The 23,483-nt window shown below is 40.6% G+C and overlaps 1 protein-coding gene across 5 annotated transcripts in view; it reads left to right on the top strand.

The window, feature by feature from the left end:
* Positions 1–23,483, top strand: part of ASTN2 (astrotactin 2) — a 1,014,740-nt gene that overhangs the window by 617,016 nt on the left and 374,241 nt on the right. For all 5 annotated transcript variants that reach the window (XM_030817705.1, XM_030817704.1, XM_030817702.1 and 2 more), the window contains one exon: positions 9,341–9,529. In XM_030817705.1, coding sequence (XP_030673565.1) covers positions 9,341–9,529 — 189 coding nt within the window. The remainder of the gene's footprint in view (positions 1–9,340; positions 9,530–23,483) is intronic.

Here is a 23,483-nt window from a genome sequence, read left to right as displayed (position 1 = left end):
TTTTGATTATCCGTAACAAGTGGAAGAGTTGGTGGGAGGTGGGGGGATTCATTCAGGCACTTGTTTTATTGTGGTTTCCACCTTTTAGGTTAAAGCCTGAGCCCTCACCGCTTTCATTTGTGGTTGGAGAACGTGAATTTTACTTCTAATCGTTAACATAGAATACTTTCATGCCAGCCAGGTTCTTGTCAAACATTATAACCTTGTTTTCTCTTCTTTTTAAACAATTGTAAAAGCTCAGGTGTAAAAAATACTCACTGACACTTGATGGAAACACGTAATATCCATCCATTTGTTTGGATAGCTATTTCCAGTGTGGATTGTATGGAACGTTAGTCCCATGAGACATTCAAATATTAAACAACAACAACAATGAACTAAATGTTCAGAGTTTCCCATGTGGAAAAATCTGTACTCCCTAACTGCCTCTTACAGGTTCCCAGTGTACCTGGGGATAATCAAGGCTCTCCCAAATCATGCAGTGGAGAAACATATTTCATTGATTCTAAAGTGCCCATATTTTCCACATTTTAACATTTCTGAAGTGGGGAGGTATCTTAGTTTTACTGATATGACAGAGTTTATTTGGCAGTCTTTTTTTTTTTTCCTTGTTTCTTTCTCAGTGTTATGTAAACTGCTAGTGTTTCTTATCATTATTGGGGGTCTTAGACTAGATAAAATCTGCTATATAATTAATCCAGAGTTTCCTGTGGAATTCTATTTTCTATTCACTTCTTTCTTTTCTTTTTCTAGAAACTCTAAATTTTCCCTTGAATAAAACCTGCAACCAAAGACCACTCAGAGAACACCTCCTCTGATCTTTGTTTTGGTTAATGTTGGGACAATCCTGAGAGTGTTGATGAAAAAGATTCCCATGATATCAGTTAGAAGGGTTAATGCAGTTGAGTTCCTTAGGTGTTGGTTCTAGCGCTGAGGATCCCAGGGTGACGTTTTCACAGGTTTCTGCATTAGGAAAGCTGCGTTAGGAAAGCTGGGAGGTTTTCACAGGTTTCTTGCCTTAGTAGTAGGATACTTAGATTTAATCCTAACGTTGGTCCAAGTCTACCTGTTGTGCAGTTCCTTGAGCTATTCTTACCCTTAACTACTTCTCTCTCTCTCTCTCTCTTTTTCTTTTTTTTTCTTGAGACAGAGTCTTGCTCTGTCACCCAGGCTGGAGCGCAATGGCGCAATCTCAGTTCACTGCAACCACCTCCTCCCAGGTTCAAACAATTCTCCTGCCTCAGCCTTGCAGGTAGCTGGGATTACAGGCACTCCCCACCACACCCAGATAATTTATTGTATTTTTAGTAGAGATGGGGTTTCGTCATGTTGACCAGGCTGGCCTCGAACTCCTGACCTCAGGTGATCCGCCAGTCTCGGCCTCCCAAAGTGCTGGGATTATAGGCATGAGCCATCGCCCTTGGCCTATTCTTAATAGTTTTAAGGATTTGATTCTCTTTCTTATTTTAAAAAAGTTTCTAGGATATGCATTTTGATAATTATGTTGATTCCATAAACCACTGAAGAATAAATTAATAAATAAAGGAAAAAATACATGAGAAAAAGAAATACTTTGCTTTGAGAGTTTGTACACAATACCAACCACTTGTCTGTCGGTCTCAATTTTCTCCTTTGAACAACAAACAGATAGGAGGAGGTCATTTGTAATTAACTGGAAGGAGCACAGGATTTGGAGTAAGAAGATCCAAGTCAAGGTTCTGGCTTTTCCAAAATGCTCATGTGACCTTGATTAGTGAACTTAGATGTCCCAACCCTCAGGATCCTCTGCGGCAATGTTGGAATGAAAGTACCCATCTCACAATGTCGCTATGAGGATTAAATAAAACGTGCTCTGAGCTAAACACATAGAAGGCTTTATGGTGCACTCCCTAAAATCCTATGTAGTTTTGGTGTTCTCAATAATGTGATGGGTGTGTTAAGGGTAACACATCCATTGCCTTCAGCTAAAATGCCCAGTATGTATCTCTGCACTCATTTTATATTTTTCATTTTGGCACATGTATAAATAGAGTTTCATGTAGATCTTGGCTGGTTTCCTGTGAGCCTACACTCTTTAGAATTTCTGTAGGAAAATCTCCCATATGACAGAATGTTCTAAAGAAGCTATATAATTATGTGTCATAGTACAAAAATAAAATTAAAAAAAAAAAAACCAACAACTAAATAGACCTTAGCATAAACCTTCCTATGCCCTTAGGTGGCTTGGCGGGGGAGAACTGCTCCTGTTTCAAAACTCAGGGGATCATTTTCCTTTACAAGGATGGGGTTTTTTTTCCCCCTGAATCTCTCCTGCAAGCCACAATCTTTTCCGACCCACAGGGAAAAGAAAAATCACTGTAAATCCACAGTTGTGATATGCTTAAAGTCGTACACACACACTCACATTCACACACACGTCTTGAGCTCCTAGGTTTGATTCCCAGCACCACTATTGACTAGACGTACCTCCATGGGCAAGTCACTCAACTTCTCTAAACCTCAATTTTCCCATCTGAAAGTGGAGACAATACCTCCCTGTGAATGTTGCACATTTCCTATTGCTTCTGTAATGAATCACCACAAACTTAGTGTCCTAAAATAACACACTTTATTTTACAGTTCTCAAGGTTAATATTCCTAAAATCAAGACAGTGGCAGGGCTGCATTCCTTCTGGAGGCCTTAGGGGAAGATCTATTTCCTTGCCTTTTCCAACTGCTAGGGAGTATCTGCATTCATTGACTCATGGTCCGTTACTCTGCTCCCCTCTTTTTCTCCTCTGCTTCTAGTTGCATCTCCTCCTCTGACTAACACACTTATCTCCCTGTTATGAGCAACCATGTGATGACATTGAGACCACCCAGGTAATCCAGGATAATCTTCCTAACTCAAAATCCTTTACTTAATCCCATCTTCAAAGTCTCCTTTGCCATGTCAGATAACCTCAGGTGTTTGGGATTAGGATGTGGGCATTTTGAGGAGGCCATTATTCTACCTATTACAGGTTATAAGGAGCAAACCAGGTCATATATACAAAAGCATTCCACTAAACTGTGGGATCCTGAATGTGGGACTGAGCTTTGCAAATACATGTGTATGTACACACACACACACTCAGAGAGACACACACACACAAATAATGCATATATTTAACTTATTTATAATAATTCCATATGTAAAAATATATACAAATTATATGTATATCTTTTTTCCAATGAATGCCACATAAGAAGTTCTCAAACACATGCTGTGAAGCAGAAAAACAAAAAAGGAATCAAAGAATGGCAACTATGTCAACTTTAAGAAATCTGGATCTAGATAGAGGCCAGCAACTAGGATATGAGAACCAATGGAGATAAATTTATACTTCCTAGGATATGTAAATGGGTTAATAGACTAAATAACAACAACAATAACAATAATAAGCATTATAGCTGATGCATTACTTGAATACTATATGAGAGATACAGTTTCGTCCTTTGTATAAGTTATCTCTAATTTGCACATCCCCATGATAAGGATTGTCATTTTTCTTAATAGATTATGACACCAAAGGAAATTAGCAGACTTGATCAAGGTCATATAACTGTTAGATGGCACAACCTGTATTTGAACTCAAGTTTAATTAGCTCTAAAATCTCAACTTGTGACTCCCTTAGAATCTCAAAAATTTACCAACAGAAATTATACAAACTACACTGTTAGTCTAAAAATGCAGTAATATTAGAAAAAGAGGAACAAACAAATTATCTATTTTGGAATTATATTTTTAAATATCTTCTAAGTGACACTTAGATATGGAAAAAATCAAACTCAAATTTTCACCTCGTTAGAAATGAGCAGGAGCATGAGAGCTGCATGTCAGACTTATGGGGTATGGGCAAAGCCGCAGTCAGAAGCTTCAAGACATTCATTAAGAAGCAAGAAAGATTGAAAATAAACAAATGAGGCGTTTGACTTAAGCAGCCATAAAAATAATTATAAAACAAAGTCAGATAAAGCAGCAGGAAGGAATTAATACAAATAAAAGCTGAAATAAATTAAATAGAAAAGAAAAAAGGGAGCTCACCAATAAAATACAAAATACAAAAAGCCTGTTCAAAGGAGAGAGCAAAGAAAGAACACAAACACATTACGAATGAGCTAGTGCCTTAACTATACAAACATAAAAGATAAAAGAAATTTAATGAGAACACTGCATAGAACTTTACACCAATACGTGTGAAAGTCTTGATAAAATGCATTATAACATTAGAAAATATAAATTACGAAGTTTGAGTTATGAGGATATAGAAAATCTAAATAGGCAGATAATAAGGAAATAAATGATAATAGCTAAATATCTACAATTGAAAAGAAGCCATCAAGCCCAGGGGATTTTATAGGCAAGACTTATCAAATTATCAAATAATGGATAACATCTATCTTATATAAACTGATCCAGAGAAAGAAACAAAAAAGGATAGTTTTTTAACTTATTCCATAATCCTAATACCCAAACTGAGCAAATATATGCTAACCATTTAGAAAAAATTAGTAGACATGTTAGGATGTTTAAGTTCTTTATGTTCGTAGGATGCAACATCAACTTAGAAAAATCAGTAACAGCTTTTCTCAAATCAGTAACAACTATGTAGAAAACATAAAAGAAAGCATAAATGAAAAACGGATCCTATTTCTGAAGTTTAAAAGATTGCAACAATACAATTTTCACTCTAAAAGGCACATATGATCTTCTTTATAGATAAGCAAAGGAAGTACAGAGAGGTTAAGTAGTTTGTCTGAGGTCACACAACTGGTAAGTGGCAGAATCAGGATTTGGACTCTGTTAGTCTGGATCCAAAACATACTTGGATAAACCTCTACAGCATAGTGTCTTTCATAAATGCCCATGAATAATCTCCAAAAGACACATGCAAAACCTTTATAACAAAACGTCAAAAACTTCACCCAATGTTTTAAAAGAACAGTTGATAAATAGAGATACAAACTATGTTTCTGAATTAGAGGACTCCAAATTATAAAGATGCTGTATTAGTCAGGATAAGATAAGCTTTCTTCCTGTAGCAAATGAGCCTCCTCCCCCAACCAGAAGCTTGTGCACAAAAGCTAATTTCTTATTTGTACAAGGTCTATTGTGATTGTGGCAGTCTTCCTCCATCCTGTAGAATGCATCGGGAACACATGGTCTCCAAGCCTGCCATAACAAGGGAAGAGGCAGCTTGAAAATCACAGGATGTTTTGAAAAGGCTAAGTCTGGCAGTGACTTGTATCATGTCAGCGTAGATTCCATTGTTCAGAATCCAGTTACATGGCCCCCTTCAGCCCACCTGCAAGACAGGCTTAGACATGTAAGTCCAGGAAGAGGACACAGTGTGGTTAATGCAAGATGTCTTTGTCGCAGTTATCAGAAGCGCCCAGCACAGAGTTAACTCATAAAATGTATGTATTAAATAAAAGAAAATTAAATTAATATTAAAACCTTCCCCCAATTTAGTTTACAAATTTAAAGCAATGCCACCCAAAATTCCACTAGGGATTTGCATATAATTTGATAAGCCCATTCTGAAATTCATTTGAAAGGAAAAATATGGAAGAGCAGTCAGGAAATTTAGAAATAGAAAACTAGTGTTGATGAAGGGGAGGAGTATTACTTTATTACTATATCCAAAACAGGCTATAAAGCTATAATAACTAGAACAGCTTGGAATTACTGCAGGAATATACAGATAATTACACAGGAAAAACACCAAACATGTATATATGGCATATGTAGGGATTGCACATGTAAAAAAAATAACATTTCAAATTTGTTGTTGAAAGGTCAGACACTTCAGACAATTGGCTACCCATTTTAAAAAATAGTTAAGTTAAAATAACCACTCATACTACATTCGAAAATAAATGCCATACATATTAAATAACCAAAGATTTTTTAAACCTATACAATACTACAATAATATACAGAAATATATTTCATCATCTTGTGGGTTGCTAAATATTGCACAGATTTCAGACACAAAGACCAGAAGAAAGAGGTAATAAGATGTCAAAAGCAAGATTAAAATACAAACACAGACTGGAAAAAAAATGTTAATATATGTGGAAGGTGAAGGATAACTACCCAGAAAATATTTAGAGCATATATAAACCAATACAAAGAAAAAGGCAAATATCACAATAGGAAAATGGTCAATGCATATTAATGGATAATCTACAGAAGGAGAAATACAAGTGACCATAACATGAAAAGATGCTGAACTTAATCAGTAACAAGGGAAATGCAAATCCAAACAAAAATGAGTTATTTTTCCTATTCTAGACTGGCAGTAATGAACATGAAAGATGTAGAAAAATGGGATCTCCCATTCATCAATTATAGGATTGTAAACGGGTAGAGATTCTACAGGCGACTATTTAGTAGATCTATCAAAATTTTAAAATTCATAAAACATTGACCAAGCAATTTCTTTTCGGAGTATCTGTTTTATAGAAATACATAGTTGGGGACAATGATATATGTGCAAAGATCTTCATTATGGCACTGTTTGTAATAACAAACAGCTATAAACAGCCAAAGTGCCCATCAATAAAAATTAGTTAAAAGCATTATGGTACGTTTATACTGTGCAATGCCAAATAACCATTAAAAAAGATAGATCTATATGTGTAGTGTTTTGAAAAGATCTCCAAGAAATAGCATCAGGTGCCAATGCATGTCTCACAACAATATATAGTTTAATTCTGTTTATGAGTTTATTATGATATGTGTGTGTGCATATGTGTGTTTATATAAATCCCCCCAATTTAGTCTACAAATTCAAAGAAATGTGTATGTATACACAAACACACACACACACACACACACACACACAATATGTATTTAAATGCATTGAAAAACTCCTGGAAGAGCACATAAAAATTAACAATGGTGACCTCTGGGACAGGAAGTGAGGAGTGGGAAATGAAGAATTTCCATATTTTACTCTATAGACTTTGATAATGGTTTGTCTTGTTTTGTTTTGTTTTGTTTTGTTTTGTTTTTGAGATGGAGTCTCACACTGTTGGCTGGGCTGGAGTGCAGTGGCATGATCTTGGCTCACTACAGCCTCTGCTTCCCAGGTTCAAGTGATTCTCCTGCCTCTGCCTCCCAAGTAGCTGGGATTACAGGCACCTGCCACCATGCCTGGCTAATTTTTTTTATTTTTTATTTTTAGTAGAGACAGGATTTCAGTATGTTGGCCGGGCTGGTGTCAAATGCCTGACCTCATGATCCACCCACCTCAGTCTCCTAAAGTGTTGGGATTATAGGCGTGAGCCACTGCACCCAGCCAGACTTTGATAATGTTTACTCATCTTCAACAATAATATATTTATTCACAGTAACACAGGGATATGGGTATGTGTGGAGGGTGAGAGAAAGAAAGAGAGAGAGAACTTTAGCCAGTGTACCCAGTAAACCATTTCTCCATATTTTCTGAATAAATGGATGGAACTAGACTTTATCAAGCACTCACCATATATGATTCACTTCCATATACACTCATTTCATCTGCACTGCAACTGTATTAAAAGGGACTTAGTAATATTTAACAGATGCAAAAAGAAGGGGATATACTTTACCAAGGCTCTGAGACAGGGCCCTTTTCCAAGAGATTTCCCCACTGTACTATGGAAAGGAACATGTGAACATTAGAAAGACAATCAGTGCATCAGCGCAGTACGCCAGGGATTAGGGGAAAGCAAGGAAACAGTGAGTTTGCTTCATGCATGAGATTTCCTGGCTTTTCACTAGCATGGTCCTGGGTCAAGTTTTCAGCTATGCTTGTCTTCTTTCTGCCTCCAGTTCAGCTCTGTATCTGTAGTATCAGCTACTGGTTCCCACAACCTGTGTACATTTTCTTTCCAAACCACCATACAGAGCCTCTTCCTTCTCCCATCTGAGTTTCTGAGTCCCTTTGCAGTTAGTTTCACTGAATCTTTGCTACACCCTTTGAAAGAAAGGCAAATAAGAGATTGCCTGCTGTTTACTTTCTCAAACTGGCATAACCCAACCAGGGTCATTTTGTGCACATAGAAAGCACTAGATTTGGAGGAGACAAAAATAGACAAACATCCCTTTTTCTAACAGAACTAAATTTGAATATCAACTTTGCTACTTACTCACAGTATGACATGCTTTATTTCTTGGCTCCTTATTTTGCTTATGTGTAAAGCAGAAATGATTATATTACTCTTTCTTTCTTCATGGTTAGATAATAAATACATAAAGTGTTCAGTGAATAGTACATGCTCAATAAATAGAAATAACACCATTACTACCACTGTTATGATTATTGGGTTAAGTATATTACAATTCCCGTTTTTTTGTGGCCAATGTATCATATGACCTTATAGCATCCTACTGAATTAAGGTAGGAGTGTCTACTCTATTTTACACATGAGCAAACTGGCGATCTTAGAAGTTAAATGACTCACTCATGTTCACATAGGTCACAAGGAGGAAAATGGCATTTGTACAGGTCTGTCCAATCTCACAGACCATTCTCTTGTCTGTCTTATTTATGTGCACCATACTCCTAGTGCTTAGCGCTGAACTTTGAAAAGGTAGACACTCATAGAATTCCAGTTTCTGGAATGATTTTTCAGGGGCTGAGATCTCTGATTTCTTGCCCCAACCATCCCCATCCCCTCCAGCCCACGCCTCTCTGAGATTTGTCACTGCAAATCTTTTCAAATTGCAAATATTGTTTCCACACCTTATTCAGATGCCTGTTTTGTCCATAGATGAGGCCACCCCTGTCTCAAAGGTTTGTCAAGGGCTTTTCTGGCTGTTAGACCAACGGAGGCTGCTAAAATCCTTAAGTGAACAGAAGCCTTGTGCTGTCCATGGTCCTGGAAGTTTTCACCTCCAAGCTACCAGGATGATAAAAACCTTGTATTTGCTACACAGTCTTCAACCTTGGTTGACAGATGTACTGGGAATAGATTCTGGTTTGAGACACTAGTTGATGATTCCCTCTGAATTGGTCTGTCATGCTTTTTAAAGTCTGTGTGTTCATGGGAAACAGTTTTTAAATTTGCTTTGTGTGTGAACGTGCACGCTGGTGTCCCCTTGAGTCCTCCAAAATGTCACAAATGACTTTCCTTGAATTTACCAATTTGCAGTATTAATGTGCTTCTCTCTAGACATCTGTGCCCTAGATAGATTCCAGGCAGAATAGCTGTCTCCTTCCTAAACTCTGACCTGTTTTGCAGGGAAAGGAGGCCTCGGTTTTAGGTCACCCCCAATGGGGGCATTCAGGATGTGAAGCTAATTCTGAGCTCTGTTTTATCATACAGTTGTGTGGAGGAGTACAAACTGGCTCCTGATGGAAAATCCTGCTTAATGCTGTCAGATGTCTGCGAGGGCCCCAAGTGCCTCAAACCTGACTCCAAATTCAATGATACCCTCTTTGGAGAGATGCTACATGGTTACAACAACCGGACCCAACATGTGAACCAAGGCCAAGTCTTCCAGATGACCTTTAGGTATGCTGTAGATACTTGCACATTGCTGGTCTGCATGACTGAAAAACAACCTGGGCACAGGGAGGAAGCCATGGGCACAATGGGGTAGAGACCTGTTATTCTGGCCAGCATCACTTTAAGCTCACAGGTACCCTCTTAAGGAGTGTGGAAAGTAAGCAAAATTTATTCCATGAGGTTTCTTTTTCATGGTCCTAGCATATATTTGTCCCACTTTGCCATTTTCCTAGCTCTATCCACACATTTTAAATTCAATCTTAAATTATCATATAAGTACAGTTAATGGCATTTTGAAAAACATTAATTAATCTTTCAGTCTACTGAAAAATAAGTATTTTTGTATGCTGTTCAGGCAGTTCAAAAATAAAGACATTTAATGTAGTAGAAAATAAAAATCCCATCACCCAGAAATACCTAGAATTAACATTTTCCTGAATACTTTTAAATTTCTACTTCTCTCTTTCTCTCTGTTTTTTCCTGTCTGCCTGCACACACACACACACACACACACACACACACACGCCCCAAATCCCAGTAAGGCTGTTTAGAAATTGCTTTTTTTCACTCAATAGTGAGCGATGGCTAGGTTGGCCAGATTATGTGAGGATTAAACAAGCAAGATATTGGTAAAGGGTTTCCTTGGACAGTTGAAGAAACTGGAACTGTTCTGCCTAAAGAAGAGAAACCTTAAGTGGTGACTTACTCATGCCTCAATGCTTGAAGAACCATAAGCTAGTAGAGTGAGATTTGTTGTATGTATAGAAAAGGATTATCTAAACACACACACACACACACACACACACACACACATTATACTTTTAACCATGTTTGCATAAAAAAATAAGATATTATCACAAAGCAAGTTTCTTCTAATCATTTGAGGTCATATCAATAAAAGTCAGAACTAGTAATAAGTCACCATTATAATCATCGTTTCCATTCCATCATCTTACTAATAGTAGTGATAATTGTATTATGAGTGGTAATAATGGTTGCTGTTTATTAATAATTATTCTGTGTCAAGCTCTTTACTACTAACTACTACTACTAACAATAATAATGTCCACTAACGTTGATTCAGCATATACGAAAGGGTTTTCTAAGTATTTTTTATCTATTAACTTATGTAATCTTCACAATGATCCTGTGAGGCAGGAGTTATTATCATCCTTTTTCTAGAGAAGAGAAACAGAAATCTAAAGTAGCTTTCCAAAGACTCCCTTCTAGGAAGTAGGAGAGCCAAGATAATTTCATTTTAGCTTCATTATTAGAATCACTGGAGGCACTATGACCTCCATTTTACAATTGAGAAATTAATCCAAAGAGGTTGAGTGACTTTCTCAAGATCATCATCTAGTAAGAGGTAGAGTCAGGAATCAGATGTAACTCCAGCTGGCTCTAAAACCTTGCTCTTGTATTTCAATTCAGCATACCCTGTTACTCCATTTTAGAGAATGAGAACATAGATGTGAATTCACTAAAACTGTTCATCCTCGTAATCATCATACACTCTTTGAGAATCTCCTCTTTCCCATATACCATGCTGGTTATTGGGCATAAGGTGGAAAATGAGATAGAAATAGCCCCTCTGACACTTTAGGTATCGTTGGCGGGTGGATCCACGACTCAGTTGCTCAAGCAGAGACTGAATGCTACTTTACTGGAAAAGCTCTGAGCCAGGCATGGTGGCTCACACCTGTAATTCCAACACCATGGGAGGCCTAGGTGGGAGGATCATTTGAGCCCAAGAGTTTGAGAACAGCCTAGGTAACTTTGCAAGACTCCATCGCTGCTAAAAAAAAAAAAAATTGTTTTAAAACTGGGTTGGGTGTGGTGGCTCACGCCTATAATCCCAGCACTTTGGGAGGCTGAGGCAGGCAGATCATGTGGTAAGGAGATTGAGACCATCCTGTCTAACACAGCGAAACCCCATCCCTACTAAAAATACAAAAAAATAGCCAGGCGTAGTGGCGGGCACCTGTAGTCCCAGCTACTCAGGAGGCTGAGGCAGGAGAATAGCGTGAACCCAGGAGGCAGAGCTTGCAGTGAGCTGAGATCGCGTCACTGCACTCCAGCCTGAATGACAGAGTGAGACTCTGTCTCAAAAAAAAAAAAAAAAGTTATTCGAACTTGGTACATGTTTGTAGTCCCAGCTACTCAGGAGGCTGAGGCAGGACCATCACTTGAGCCTGGCCATTCAAGGTTACAGTGAGCTATGATCATGCCACTGCAATCCAGTCTGGGCAACAGAGTGAACACTTGTCTCTATTAAAAAAAAAAGAACAAAAATCAGGAAAATATCTGGGGAAAATTTAAGGATAGTCTGGATGAACTGCAGTTTAATGCTGAGATTCTATGATACTAGTTTTCTATAATTTTAATGGTCTATGAAAGTGTATCTTGAGCAACATCATAGATAGAATAATGCTGCTTGGAGTACAAAATTAAAAAATAAAGGAATTATTCCTTCTCTTTGAGGAAGAAATTTAAAAGCTTGCAAGATGACACATACAAGTTTAAAAAAAAATAGAAAAATTTAATTTGCAAAGCAGTGTTCCAAGGAAAGACAATGGTTTCCAAAGAGTTCCCATGGGAAGCCTGTTAAAAGGAATTAGAAGGAAAGATAAAGGGCTTCTCAAAGGACAAAGCTTGTGAACTGAGGTTTGAAGTGATAGCAAAGAATAATGCCTCTTGGGAGAGATAAGAGTTAAAGGGCATTTTCCTGTCCAGGAAGCAGCCTGCAAAGGCCCAGACATATGGATAAGCAAGAGTGGGAGTCAAGAAAACAGATTGCCAATGAACATGCCTTCAAATCCCAGCCCCACCCATGAGAAGCATAATTCTACTGCATCATCTTTAAAACGGGGTGCTTTTAACAGAAGCCAGCCATTTCCATAGGTACATTGTATGTTTTATGGAGTTTCCTTTCTCACAGCAGCTCTCAGAGTGGCTGGCATTTTATAATTGAGCCAATGTACAATTCTCTTGTGTGAAGAATAGCTTGGTCCAAAAGAATGATCCACATGGGTAGTAAGAGGCTAGATCCTGAACAAACTTCATTAAATCCTGGGATCTCATTTTATACACAGAGAAAGGACTTGGTCACAAAGCAAGCCATTGTGGGACCAGCCCATGTTCTCAGATCTTCTGACTGCTTGGAGTGCTTATCTTCCCGTGGCCAACAGACTCATCAGTGAGAAAGAGCATGGCACCGCTGGGCGTGGTGGCTCATGCCTGTAATCCCAGCACTTTGGGAGGCTGAGGCGGGTGGATCATGAGGTCAGGAGATCGAGACCATCCTAGCTAACATGGTGAAACCCTGTCTCTACTAAAAATACAAGAAAGTAGCCGGGCATGGTGGCGGCCACCTATAGTCCCAGCTACTTGGGAGGCTGAGGCAGGAGAAGGGTGTGAACTCGGAAGGCAGAGCTTGCAGTGAGCCGAGATAGTGCTACTGCACTCCAGCCTCGGTGACAGAGCCAGACTCCATGTCAAAAAAGAAAGGAGGAAGGAAGGAAGGAAGGAAGGAAGGAAGGAAGGAAGGAAGGAAGGAAGGAAGGAAGGAGAAGGGAAGGAAGGAAGGAAGGAAGGAAGGAAGGAAGGAAGGAAGGAAAGAACATGGCCTAGGACTGTCCAGTCCCAGACACAATTTTAGGTCCATTAGAAGTCATTGTTCCGCCTCAAACACTCTGCTCATTGTTTCCAACTTCTCAACCCTGGATTGCCTCTGAACAGCCAGAGCCTAAGTGCCCTGATTTGCCCATGGAGGAGAGTATAGTGAACAGACCAGGATTTTCTCTTTTGATGACAGCCTCAAGATTTAGAAAACTTCCAAGACTACCACCATTATATTAGAGCAATCCATTCCATTTCAGCTCCGTCATTCTTGGCTTCAGCTAAACTTTCTTTGCAATCATTTCTATCTCCAGACCATGTATCCTCTTGGAACCATGCTAAGTCAGTTGCCTCCCCATGTGGAAAAGCAAGCCACTTCTGATGAGTCTAAATTTATCTTTTCCTTTCTTTCTTTTCTTTCTTTTTTTTTTTTTTTTTTTTTGAGACAGAGCCTCACACTGTTGCCTGGGCTGGAATGTGGAGTGCAGTGGTGTGATCTTGGCTCACTGTAACCTCCACCTCCCAGGTTCACGTGATTCTCCTGCCTCAGCCTCCCAAGTAGCTGGGATTACAGGCACACACCACACCTGGCTAATTTGTATTTTTAGTAGAGACGGGGTTTCACTATGTTGGTCAGACTGGTCTCAAACTCCTGACCTCGTGATCCACCCACCTTGACCTCCCAAAGTGCTGGGATTACAGGCGTGAGCCACCCCGCCCAGCCGTAAATTTGTCTTTTTCAAGTCTCCCTTCCTGAGCTCCAGACAGCAGAGAGGATGGAGCTCCTTTGTCCTTCACATTCCTGAAAGCCTGCAAGTATTTCAGCATCAAATGCAGTTGTCATTTCTCTCCTCCTACTACTTCCTTTCCTCCCTCCTCTAAGTAATCTCTGGTCCAGCCCTAGAGAGTAGCCAGCAAGTACTGCCACCAGCCGTCTCACCATATGCCTCATTTCCTGACAATTGCCTGGCCTAGGATATCAAACTCTCTACCAGCTAGTGTCTCCTGTGTGACAGCTGCAGTTCTGCTTTGTACTCCTCCCTGCTCCTGCCTAGATCACCCCACCTAGCAACTGCTGATATAAGAGAGGTCTGTGTTTTCATTTCCTCTCTTGAATCTCTGAAAGAGCAACCCGGATTTCTGCTTTACAAAGCGCTTAAAAATGTAATGTCTCTGAACTAGACAAGAACTTAAAGATTAACTATTTCAGACCTTACTTGTACAGATGGAGAAACGGAAGCTCAGGAAATAATATAACTGGCTCAATATTCACAGTGATTGGAACTCCTCTCACACTGAAAGTTAGTTTCTGACTCCCAAACCAGTGCCCCTGGTTTCTTGTTCTGCAATAAAGGATGTATGCAACTACTTTATATCCCATATCAGCATGTGATGAGGACAGCCATGTATTCTATCCCTGTTCTCAGTGTAGTGAGGACCCAGGTGCCACAGGGGGAGACCAAACTTATAACTAAGGAGGGATCTTAGGCAAAGACCACTCCATGGGGAGCTACCTCTTCAGGTCACTGCATGTAGGCTACAGCCTGTTCCTGGGGAGTGATCATGTGGTGATATTTCCTGACCGCTCCAAGGGTTTGCACTGTGTGCAAAAATTAAGCATGGTGCACATTAAGGGACTCACATGAAAGATAAAGATAGGGAAAGAGTGACAAGGAGACTCAGTCAGACAGACAGAGCAGAGGCAGGGAGAGAGAGGTAAAAACAGAGGAGACACTAAAGAACAGTCTATGTCACAGCAGGAGGGAACAGCAAGCAAAGAAAGAATTAAGAAGAGATGTAGAGCAGTGAACAGAGTTAAGGAGGTACAGAGACAGACAGCAGAAGGCGGGGAAGGGGGAAATGTGTGCAAGATGGAAGGACTGAAGGAGACATGAAAAGATCAAGGAAGGACACAGAGTTCATACAAAAGTCAAAATACAGTTTATTCCTAGGAAGGGAATGGGGCTTGTTTTGAGAGACTGGATGGTGCTGAGAGAGACCACTGGATTAGGAATTAGGTTGAAATTGACATGAATGAAGCCTTTGGTAAAATGTCAAGTTCTGTGGAAATGTGAAGAGCCAATGATTTCGCTTCCAAATTGCCCCCAAATCCAGTAAGTGATGTCAAGCTTTGTTGTTTCTTATCCCTTCCAGTGCACAGTGTTGGTCTTAGTGATCCGTCCCCTTTCCTTTGCTCTTGATCAGTGTGGGAATTGACAGACTGTTCAAGTGAGATAAACTCACCAAAGATTGGTGGTATTTGATGTTTATTTGTTTGTTTTTTACTCTCCGCCCCCCACTCTCTTACCCACATTCATTCTACTTCATTCCTATAAGGAAGAAAGGTAAACTTTGGTTATAGATTGCAGAGATTTAGATAAACATCAGTCAAGAACTATTATTGAACCTGGTGTCTCAGAAATGGCAGGAATGAAAAGTCGCTTGGGAATGGGGACTGAGCAAATTGCAGTGGTAGATTTTGCAAAAGCCTCATCATAAATAAGATAGGTCTGCTGGCAGCAGGCATTTGCCCATAGGTCCTCAAGAATGATCTGCAAAGAGCTGGAGGAGCTCATGAGAGATTTATTAGAGAGGGACTTTTCAATCTTGTCTGCTTATCAGATGTGCATATTGTGTAGCATAAGAGGACAGTTTGGGGTAAGATGTGGGATTTGGGGATTCAGCACCCACAACCCATGCCTGGCAAGACAGAAGGGCTTTCTATAAGGATTCAAGGAAAGCTGGTCTTTGTCAGTAGCACTCACTCATTCCCCCACTGAGGATACTGAGTCAGTTCTTATTAAGTGGTCTCCAAAGCCGTTCTGGCCTATGATTTTTCTAGTGCCTTCCTAAGAGGTGATTAATTAAACATGCTGCTTCTGAAACCTTCTTTCCCCTCCCTTCCACCTCTTTCCCTCCCGCCCCCCCACCATTAATGGTGTGTACATTTTTTATGTGTCTGGTCCTATGCTAAATACTTTATGTGTTTTTTCATTTGATCTTTTCACACCTATTGCAAAGGAGCCATTAACAACTTGGCTTTATGAATAAAAGGAAATGAATGTATCAGTCAGAATACATTAGTTTGTGTCTTGGGAACAAACAATTTCAAACTTCAGTGGCCTGAGTGTGAAAGTTTTTATGTGTTGGTCATACTACATGCCTCTCCCTGAATGGCAGGGGCCCTGGCCATTCTGGTATTTGGAAATCTAGACTGACCTTTCTGTGCTTCCATTAATGCTTTCATAGTGAGAAACAAACTTGGCTGTCATAACTTTCTCCTAGCAGTGAAATTTTGCTTCTATTTCTGGTCAAATTAAGTCCCATTGCTATCTCAAAGGATTGGACAGAGACATGCTGTCTTATGATGCGTCTTACAATAAGACATGCTATCTTATCTCAGCACATCGTAAGACACTGAGAAGCAAAGGCACAGACATATTTGTGGGACACTGAAGCACAGAGAGATTAGGCTAACTAGCCTAGCAGTCAAACAGCTAAAGTGGTAGCATCTGGGTTTAACACCAAAGTTCACTTAACAGTCATGCCTTCAAGGCTCCCAGCACTCTCCTGTTTCATATTGCAGCCTCTGAGAACTATACTACGTCATTCTATTCTCTTGTCAATTTCTTTCTTTCAGTTACTGAAGAACCACAAACTTTATAGCTGGAAAAGCCTTGGAGAACAATTTGTACAAATTCTCCTCTTTTGTTTGTTTGTTTGTCTGGGACAGAGCCTCGCTCTATCGCCCAGGCTGGCGTGCAGTGGCATGATCTTGGCTCACTGCAACCTATGCCTCCTGGGCTGACCTGATTCTCCTGCCTCAGCCTCCAGAGTAGCTGGAATTACAGGCGTGCACCACCATGCCCAGCTAGTTTTTGTATCTTTAGTAGAGATGAGGTTTCACCATGTTGGCCAGGCTGGTCTGGAACTCCTGGCCTCAAGTGATCCTCCCACCTCAGCCTCCCAAAGTGCTGTAGTTACAGGTGTGAGCCACTGCACCTGGCTAAACTCTCCCCTTTTGTAGATGGGATACCTGAGGCTCACAGTGGTTAAGTAAATTGCCTAAAATTATATCACTAATAAATGAATAAGCCAGTCTTTCAATGCTCAGTCTGTTTGTCTGCACTATATTCTGTCTGAAGGCTTGGAGACATGGCGTGCAACCCTGACACTGTACAGGAGCACCAATGCCAAGGTCCCATAGAGAATTAGTGGCAGAACCAGGCCTGGAAGTTGTGTTTGTGCACTCTCAGGTCTGTGTGCTTTATAATAGATGATGATCTCATTGAAATAAGAAAAAGCAAAAGAGGCTGTTAGTAGAGACAGTATTAATTAAAAGGAGGCATTAGCTTCTGATTTTCAAGGCTATTCCCAAGCCTCTCTATGGAGCAATATTCTGCAATATTCAAGCTCTTAGCAAAATCCTCAACTTGTCACTTGGAAACATAGCAGTTTGCTGCCTTCTTTGGGGGACCATTGGCAAGATCTTAGAAGTGCACTGAGGATAGCAGTTGGAGGCTGGATTAGATGAGTCAAGGGGTGAATTTTCCTGGCATTCTGACTCCTGAACTTTTTGCAGAAAAAAAAATCTCTTTTCTTTTGTGTGGCTCCATGTTTCCAAGGTTTTCTGACATCTTCTGCAGGAATCAAGACCAATGTTGGGTGTAGCATAGGGGCTGGAATTAGAAAGCTAACTTTCTTTCTTCAAACCACTTTATTAAAGTATAATTGACATATAAAAAGCTGTTCTTATCTAATGTGCACAACTTGATTAGTTTGGAGATAAGTATATACTAGTGAATCCGTTACCACCATCAAGGCCATAGATAGATCCATTACCTTCCATAGTTTTCTCCCACCCTCTTTGCTTATCTAGTTTTTTATGCTAAGAACATTTAACACCCAGCATTTTGGGAGGCCAAGATGGGAGGGTCGCTTGAGCCCAGGAGTTCAAGACCAGTCTGAGGATTATAGTGATATCACATTTCTACAAAAAAAAAAAAAAAAAAAAAAAATTAAGTTAGCTGAACATGGTGTTGTGCAGCAGTAGTCACAGCTACTTGAGAGGCTGAGGTGGGAGGATCACTAGAGCCCAGGAATTTAAGGCTGCAGTGAGCTGGAATGCACCACTGCATTCCAGCCTGGGTGACACTGTGAGATCCTGTCTCAAAAAACGAAACAAAACATTTAACGTATCCTAGTGAAATCTGAGTCTACAATACAGTATTGTTAGCTATGGGGACTATACTATATAATAGATCTCCAGAACTTATTTATCTTGCATAATAAAACCATTCCCAAAACTTTGTGCCGTTTAGTCATTGCCTCCCCATTTTTCCCTTCACCCAGTTCCTGACAACTGCAATTCTACTCTCTGCTCCTATGAGTTTCTGACACTGCTCTGCCATTTCCTGCTGTATCACCCTTGGCCATTCTTCTCCCTGGTTTCTGTGGCCTCTTCTGTAAATTAAGGCTAGTGCAAATATCAGATAGAGGCTGAGAGCATTTGACACAAAGCATAGCATTTTTGCTACTCAACTCCTATGGCCAGGAGCTTAGTGAAGCCTTTCCTATTCACCTGATCATAAGAATCACGTGGGGCTGCACCAAGCCCCACCATTTTTCCCAGAAAAGGGATTCGGGAAAGTGAATTTTTACCAGTATTTCCAAGTGGTTCACATGATCCAACAATTTTGGGATAAAATGACTTTGTATTTAAGAGACCAGCTCTGGACTCAGAGTCCCAGCTTGCCTTTGGTCTACTGTGGGACTATAGGCACATTATTTCATTAAGCCTCAATTTCCCCCATCCCTAAATTAAGAATAATAGCAACAATGCCCACTTCCTGGTGTTGAGATAATTAAATGGAATTGGAACCTGTTTCATATCTGTCCTTGGCAGACAGAAGACCCACGTGCCATAGAGGGCTGCCAGGTTCATCACTAAGGAGGAGCTGTAAGCAAAGCTCACTTGCATGTGCAGGATTATGCAGGGACTAGATCCTCTTCTTGGCTGGTGTGCTGCTGTTAAAAACTAACAGGGTCCAAATCCTGTGTCTGCCCTTTCCAAGCTGTGTGGCTTTGGATAAATTTCTTAACTTCAATAATCTCAAGATCTTCAACTAGAAAGTGGTGTTTTACCTTAAAATAACCCCCAAGAGTTTGGCAAGGATTTAACAGGCAAATAAGCAAAGCTCCCAGCACACAGTAGGATCCCAATAACCATTCCTTTCTCTGCCTTAAATGGCATTCCTTTCCCCCCAATTCCAGGACCCCTACAGCAGATGAAGATGGTTTTTTTTTCATTCCCTGCAAAACTTATTTCTGGACTGGAGCCAGGGTTATCTTCCCAACTTCTTCTAAGCAGCACATGTTTTGGTAAACATGGTGCTTTCATCAAATGCCCTGGATAGGGGCGGAAGCTCAGCCCTTCATGCTCTGAGGGTGAGGGTCATGGGAAGTGGACAGCTCAGCTAGCAGTGTGGAATCACAGCCTCAGGAAAACGTAATCTCTCCAGTGTGTTCTGTCACCTGTGTCTTATAGGGTCACCCTTTTTTTCTGTCTGAACATTCTGTAGTGAAATACATCTTATTAGGAATGTGGGATTTAAGTGTTCATATTTACTATGTGGAATTTGATAAAGGGCCTGGGCCCAGATCCAAAAGTTGCAGTGGTGTGCTAATCTCCCACCTCCGGGGTGATATTAAAAATATTTACTGAAAAGGCCGGGCGCAGTGGCTCACGCCTGTAATCCCAGCACTTTGGGAGGCCGAGGCGGGTGGATCACAAGGTCAGGAGTTCGAGACCAGCCTGGCCAACATGGTGAAACCCCGTCTCTATTAAAAATACAAAAAAGGCCAGGCGCGGTGGCTCATGCCTGTAGTCCCAGCACTTTGGGAGGCCGAGGTGGGCAGATCATGAGGTCAGGAGATTGAGGCCATCCTGGCTAACATGGTGAAACCCCGTCTCTACTTAAAAAATACAAAAAATTAGCCGGGTGTGGTGGCGGGCGCCTGTAGTCCCAGCTACTCGGGAGGCTGAGGCAAGAGAATGGCATGGACCCGGGAGGCGGAGCTTGCAGTGAGCCAAGATGGTGCCACTGCACTCCAGCCTGGGTGACAGAGAGAGACTCCATCTCAAAAAAAAAAAAAAAAAAAGAATACAAAAAAATGAGCTGGGTGTGGTGGCAGGTGCCTGGAATCCCAGCTACATGGGAGGCTGAGGCCGGAGAATCACTTGAACCCAGGAGGCGGAGATTGCAGTAAGCCAAGAGTGCACCACTGCACTCTAGCCTGGGCAACAAGAGTGAAACTCCGCCAGAAAAAAACAAGCAAACAAAAAAAACAAAAACAAAAACAAAAAAATTTAATGATAAGCATAGAAGTGCCACTTGCCCAATAGGAAAGGAGGCCCTTTCAAACAGCATGAAGCTTAACCAGCAAGCCTTGCTGGACTGCACATCAGTCTCGCTCACCTACTACCTGTCCTAATTTTCTTCCCCTATTATCACCACATCACATCCTCTGTCCATTTCCCAATACCCTTAAAGCTTAACCCATCTTGTAAAACTATGTTTTCTATCCCTTTCAAAGCCTGTGTTTGAGGGGCATAGGCAGATATTTCTCCCATGACACATGTTGACAAAGCAGATTGATGCTCATACTCTTTACATGAGAAAATTGAAGCCCAGAGAGACGAAGCATGGCACTCAAGGCCACACAGCATATAAATAATGGAGCCAGGATTGAAGGGCTGCTCTTGTAAACACTCCACAGCCTCTAGATAACATGTGTGCTCAGGCGCATGGTCTAAACCAAGCTCGTCCAACCCACAGCCCCACAAGCCATATGTGGCTCAGGATGGCTTTGAATGGGGCCCAGCGCAAATTTGTAGACTTTCTTAAAATATTATGAGGTTTTTGGCCCAGCTTGGTGGCTCACGCCTGTAATCCCAGCACTTTAGGAGGCCGAAGCGAGCAGATCGCCTGAGGTCAGGAGTTTGAGACCAGCCTGTCCAACATGGAGAAACCCCGTCTCTACTAAAAATACAAAATTATCCAGGCGTGGTGGCACATGCCTGTAATCCCAGCTACTCAGGAAGGCTGAGGCAGGAGAATCAATTGAACCTGGGAGGTGGAGGTTGTGGTGAGCTGAGATCGCACCATTGGACTCCAGCTTGGGCAACAAGAGTGCAACCCCATCACACACACACACACACACACACACACACACACACACACACAAAGAGGTTTTTTTGTTTTGTTTTGTTTTTGCATATCAGCTATTATTGGTGTTAGTGTATTTTATGTGTGGCTCAAGACCATTCTTCTTCCAACATGGCCCAGGGAAGCCAAAAAATTGGACACTCCTGGTCTAAACCATATGATCCTCTAAGAGCTGGGAAGCAAATAATAGCTTATCATTATTATGCATGAAAGCCCTATCTAAAGGTGGAAATTTTCCATATGTCTGCTTAAAGTCAGAACTCAATACACGTGAATTATACCAGTGCTTCTCAAACTCTAATGTACAAACCAATTGCCTGCTAAAATATAGATTGTGCATCAGTAGGCCACAGGTAATAAATTCTGAGGCTCTGTATTTCAAATTAGCTGCTGAGTCCAAAGACCAGCTTTTTTGTTTGTTTGTTTGTTTTTCAGACATATTTAAGATTCTCTTTTTTCTGGACCTCAATCCCATTTCCCAAAGGACCATTAAGTTCCTTTGTATTCACCAGAATTTTAAATAAATTAAAATATGTGTTTCCAAGTGGGATCATATGATCTAAATATCTAGCTAGCTAGCTAGCCAGCCATACTGTTCGGCACCTTGAGTTTTTCACTTACTCATAGCTCTTGGAGAGCTATCAATGTTTATAGATCTTCCTCCTACGTTTCAGGCATGCCATATTTTTCCACTTAGGGATAACATATGCTCCATGAGGGCAGGGATTTTTGTCTGTGTTGTTCATTGCTGTGTCCCCAGTTCCTGCTGAATATGTGTTGAATGATTGAATCATATAATTATTAACCACTCCTTTATTCATGCACATCTAGGTTGCTTCCGGTTTTTGGCTTTTCCAAAACATATTTCAGTGAATAATTTTATGTATATATGTCTGAGCATACTAATATATCCGTAGGACAAATTCCTAGGAGTAGAATGATTGGGTTAATTGTTATGTGTGTTTTATTTTATTATTTTTTGTTTGTTTTTCTTTTTAATTTTTTTTTCAACTTTGAGATTCAGGGGATACATGTGCAGGTTTTTTACCTGGGTATATTGCATGATCCTGAGGTTTGGGGAATGAATGATCCCTTTACTCATGTGCTGAGCATAGTACCCAATATTTAGTTTTTAAGACTTGTCCCCTTTCTCCTTCCCCATCAGTAGTCCCCAGTTTCTGCTGTTCCCATCTTTATGTCCGTGAGTACAGAGGACCAGCTTTGAATAGCAAAGTGTTAAACTGAACTTAAACACTAGATGGAAACACGAGCTGCCTAGGTTATGTCTGAGAATGGAGAATTGTTGTTCCTCCATTTGCCAGTTTGAAAGCCGGAACCAAGTAGTCCCAAGGCCAATGGCGCTAGAGATCCATGGAATCTTAAAGAAGTCTTCTGCATGTAATTCTCTCTAGAGTGACTGAGTGTAGAGAATATGTTTCAGTTTTGCAGCAGCCAGGGGAGACAGCCCTGTCCTGCAATCCAATAGGCCCCCAGTGCATAATGTAGCAGAGGTTATTTTGTGTTCATCCGCTCTGCTATCTGATGGGCACAGGGATGCTCAGAGATCGGTGCCAACAGAGAAGGCACTTACTGAAGGCAGGCTGCTAACTCCCGGGTGCTGAAGCCACGGTTGGGTGCCTGGATTAGAGCCTCCTCTACGTGCCCACGCTGCAATTTCAGCCATAATTGGATGCAGCAGAAAGCTACTTACCAGCAGAGAGCTGGGCTGCATTCTGCTTCAGGTCAAAGGTTGAAGACAAACTCCTGGAAAAGTAGCGAGAAATCCATTTGGGAGAAGACATTGGCCTGAGTGAAGCTTTATTATTCTTAATCACTGAAACAAAAATCTCATAGCATCAACACCCATTAGTTTAATTGGGGACAGAAAGTAAGTAGTAAAATTAAGATCTAGTGAAAGACGCTCTTTATTATTATTATTTTTTTAATGGGGAGCAGGGAATTGGAATCCATTTTTAAACAAGCCCTCTGTAATCTTTCCCCCTATTTATGGTAAGAGAAGAAAGAAAAATAGCCGCTTTAATTTTTTTAAATTTTATTCTCAATGTTCACATCTCTAAATATACCAAACATGGTCATTTTATGAAGAAAACAAA

The sequence above is a fragment of the Nomascus leucogenys genome, chromosome 8 (genome assembly GCF_006542625.1).
Source record: "Nomascus leucogenys isolate Asia chromosome 8, Asia_NLE_v1, whole genome shotgun sequence".
NCBI lineage: Eukaryota > Metazoa > Chordata > Mammalia > Primates > Hylobatidae > Nomascus > Nomascus leucogenys.
Note: the sequence above shows the minus strand (reverse complement) of the source record. Positions and strands in the feature narration are given on the sequence as shown.